The sequence below is a fragment of the Octopus bimaculoides genome, chromosome 8, assembly GCF_001194135.2.
Source record: "Octopus bimaculoides isolate UCB-OBI-ISO-001 chromosome 8, ASM119413v2, whole genome shotgun sequence".
Classification (NCBI taxonomy): domain Eukaryota; kingdom Metazoa; phylum Mollusca; class Cephalopoda; order Octopoda; family Octopodidae; genus Octopus; species Octopus bimaculoides.
This window is the reverse complement of record NC_068988.1, coordinates 86,205,186-86,208,576: the sequence shown is the minus strand read 5'-3', so window position 1 is coordinate 86,208,576 and position 3,391 is coordinate 86,205,186. Positions and strand designations below refer to the sequence as shown.

Here is a 3,391-nt window from a genome sequence, read left to right as displayed (position 1 = left end):
AGAGAGAGAGAGAGAGAGAGAGAGAGAGAGAGAGAGAGAGAGAGAGAGAGAACATAACAAACAATGAATGAAATAAACATGAAATCAAAAAAATCATATCAATAAAAAAGCATAAAAGTTGTATACGCCCCCAAATTTGTTTCCTCATAACATCCAGAAAAATGGATACTTTTTAACAAAATTTCCTACAAATACCGCTTAGACGTTGTGACTTTAGAGTATATAGGGATTTATGGGAAAGAATTTTTGCGAGGGGGTGGAGAGAGGAGTTTCGGAAAATTCACACAATCTGACTTTTTTCCCTCATAACTTTCAGGAAGATGGGTATCTTTTAATGAAAATTTATACAAATCCTTTCAAACGACATAGATTACGATTATAAAGAAATTTGTGGGGAAAATTTTTTCAGGGATTTTCTCCATTTTTTTTTAAGCCACAACCTTCAAAATAATGGGGTTGGCAGAGGGTAGACATCTTTGTATGAAAAAAGTTTTGAAAACTCTTTTTTTTACACACCCCACCTCACTCACCATCCCACTCCAGACCTATTTTGGCCAATTTTTGGTTTTTGCACTTCAAAACCATGGGAAGAGCATTTTTGGTAAAAAAAAAATTTTTTAACTGTTAATAGTTTCAGAGGGAAAAGTGCATATAGACTTCTTAAAAGTCTATTCATTAACTCCTATAGCCATTGTATTAATATTTACACTCCTTCTATATAAGTGTATAGTAGAATAAAGGGATGTGTGCTTGCGCACGTATATGTGTATGTACATATATGTGCACGTGTATATGGATAAGGGGAGATATACATAGCATGCATGTGTGTATGTGTGTGTGGGTGTACGTATGCATGCGCGCCCCTAGCCTCTTGACCGGTTGGTGTCTATCCAACCGTAGCTAAGCCTAGATAGTTTCAAACAATAGTTGTCCAATTAGATGGAACGAATTAACTGTGGAAATTAACCCTCCCCTAATAGCAGCAGAACGATCTACCCGTTGGAAGAAGTAACAGGATATCCTACACCACAAAGTTAGAAAGTTTGGCATATTATTATTATTATTGTTGTTGTTGTTGTTGTTGTTGTTGTTGTTATTAACATCATCATCATTCTCTGAGTGGTTGGCGTTAGGAAGGGCATCCAGCTGTAGAAACTCTGCCAAATTTAGATTGGAGCCTGGTGTTGCCATCCGGTTTCACCAGTCCTCAGTCAAATCGTCCAACCCATGCTAGCATGGAAAGCGGACGTTAAACGATGATGATGATGATCATCATCATCATCATTATCACTGTTATTGCTACTAGAATATTAATAACTCATATGAAATGAACTTCCACATAAACCCATCCAAAATATACAGAACTGACAAGCACACACTCAGCAAAATTAAAAAAAAACAAAAAACATATACAACCTTCGAAACACGGTAGATAGCGTTGATACCGGGGACCACGTACGTAAGAGAATGCCTGTGCATACATATTTGTATATGTATGCACATGTGTGAGGGGATGGATGAATACGGACACACATGTGTACTCACATATATATATATGTGATCTTGAACCATTGAGCGTCTGAGTATGGTTACACACACACATATATCATCATCATCATCATCATCATCATCGTTTAACGTCCGCTTTCCATGCTAGCATGGGTTGGACGATTTGACTGAGGACTGGTGCAACCGGATGGCTACACCAGGCTCCAATCTAATTTGGCAGAGTTTCTACAGCTGGATGCTCTTCCTAACGCCAAACACTCAGAGAGTGTAGTACTTATATATATATATATATTGGAGTGTCTATAGCTATTTGTATGACCTCATGTACAACAGTACATGTAGGCTTTTTATGTGCCTTATATTTTTATAATTTTATATTTTCTATATGTTATATTTTCATTTTTCATTTATTTATTTTTTATTTTATTCTTGCTGTACCCTTATTTTTATTTTTATTTTAATTTTTGTTTTTGTTTCTATTTCACTTTTGTTTTTATCTCTTACTGTATATTTGTTTGGAATTCTTTGTGAATCTCTGAAGAGGCCTAGCGAATTCGTGCATGGACCCCCATTTCAGCATTTCATCCGATAATTACTCCGGCAGGAACTATTCGGATAGAATGGGGCATGCCAAAGCTAGGCCGAAACAGCTGTAAGATTAAGTTTATGTTTATTCACAAATTCCTTATGTACTTTTATTTGTAAACCTAGTTGTCAATATAACACGGTTTGTCATAAACACTTGTACTTTGTGGTTTTTTTTGTCACTTTAGTTACAAATTAAGCTAATGAATTCAACGGCATACACTGTCTGCAAGTTGTTGGGTTCAGCATATTATCCTCCATTTTCTGATTGATATATATAAGCATATATATATATATATATATATATATATATATACATAAACATATATCTATATATGTGTGTGTGTGTGCGTGTGTATATATATATATATATGTACATAAGCACACAACTAGTAGTAGTAGTAGTAGTAGTAGTAGATTAATAAGTTGATTGATTTACTTACGTCTTGGTAGTCATGTCACGACCAGAATTGGAAACATTCACAATTGGCATATTTTTCTTACCACATGTATTACCAAAACTATCATACCCATACAACAGTCGGTCTCCATCACCATTGGTGAAAGAGAATGCTGCTATGAAAATCTGAAAAAGAAATAAAGGGGTAATATGAAAATATGAAACTCAAGTACTTCAGTAACTATTCCCTGATAGACATGTATGTATCTATATAGACAAATACAGATATATCAAATATCATACAACATAAACATAATGACCAAATAACAATTATGACCAGCTCCACTTGAGGAGGGCAACAAAATCTCAAGAATAAAAAAAATTTCTCCAAAGGTGACATGCTGTTTAAGGAAAAGGACTGGTTTTTTTGTCTTGGGGTATGAATTCAGTTGTAGACACAGTTTTCTGCCACAATAAGCTTCATCAGCACAAAAATCATCCTAGCATATTTCCAATACCCAAAGGAGTAGAAGCCATTTATGGCCTACATATATGTATATTGGAAAAAAAAAAAAAAACCTGCTAAGAGAAATAACTCTGTGTGGCCAACTTAGGAAAACCTTCTATTCTCAAGATTATCTCCCCTTGTCATATGAAGCTGGTCTCAATTGCCATTTGGTAATTGTTACACATCTTCTACAGGCTGAGAAAAAGTTTAATGAATCAAAAATTTATGTTGTATGATATTTGATATACCTGTATTTGCCTATATTATTCAAATAAATCCACAAGCTACTAGGAGTTATTTCTCTAACCTCATTTTCTTTTGTTTTATATATATATATATATATGTATATATATATATATATATATATATATATATATATATATATATAT

At 34.0% G+C, this 3,391-nt stretch overlaps 1 protein-coding gene across 1 annotated transcript in view; it reads right to left on the bottom strand.

Moving 5' to 3' along the window:
* LOC106877453 (choline transporter-like protein 1) overlaps nt 1-3,391 on the bottom strand; it is an 86,006-nt gene that overhangs the window by 32,843 nt on the left and 49,772 nt on the right. Inside the window, exon 4 of the mRNA XM_052969869.1 lies at nt 2,538-2,680. Coding sequence (XP_052825829.1) covers nt 2,538-2,680 — 143 coding nt within the window. The remainder of the gene's footprint in view (nt 1-2,537; nt 2,681-3,391) is intronic.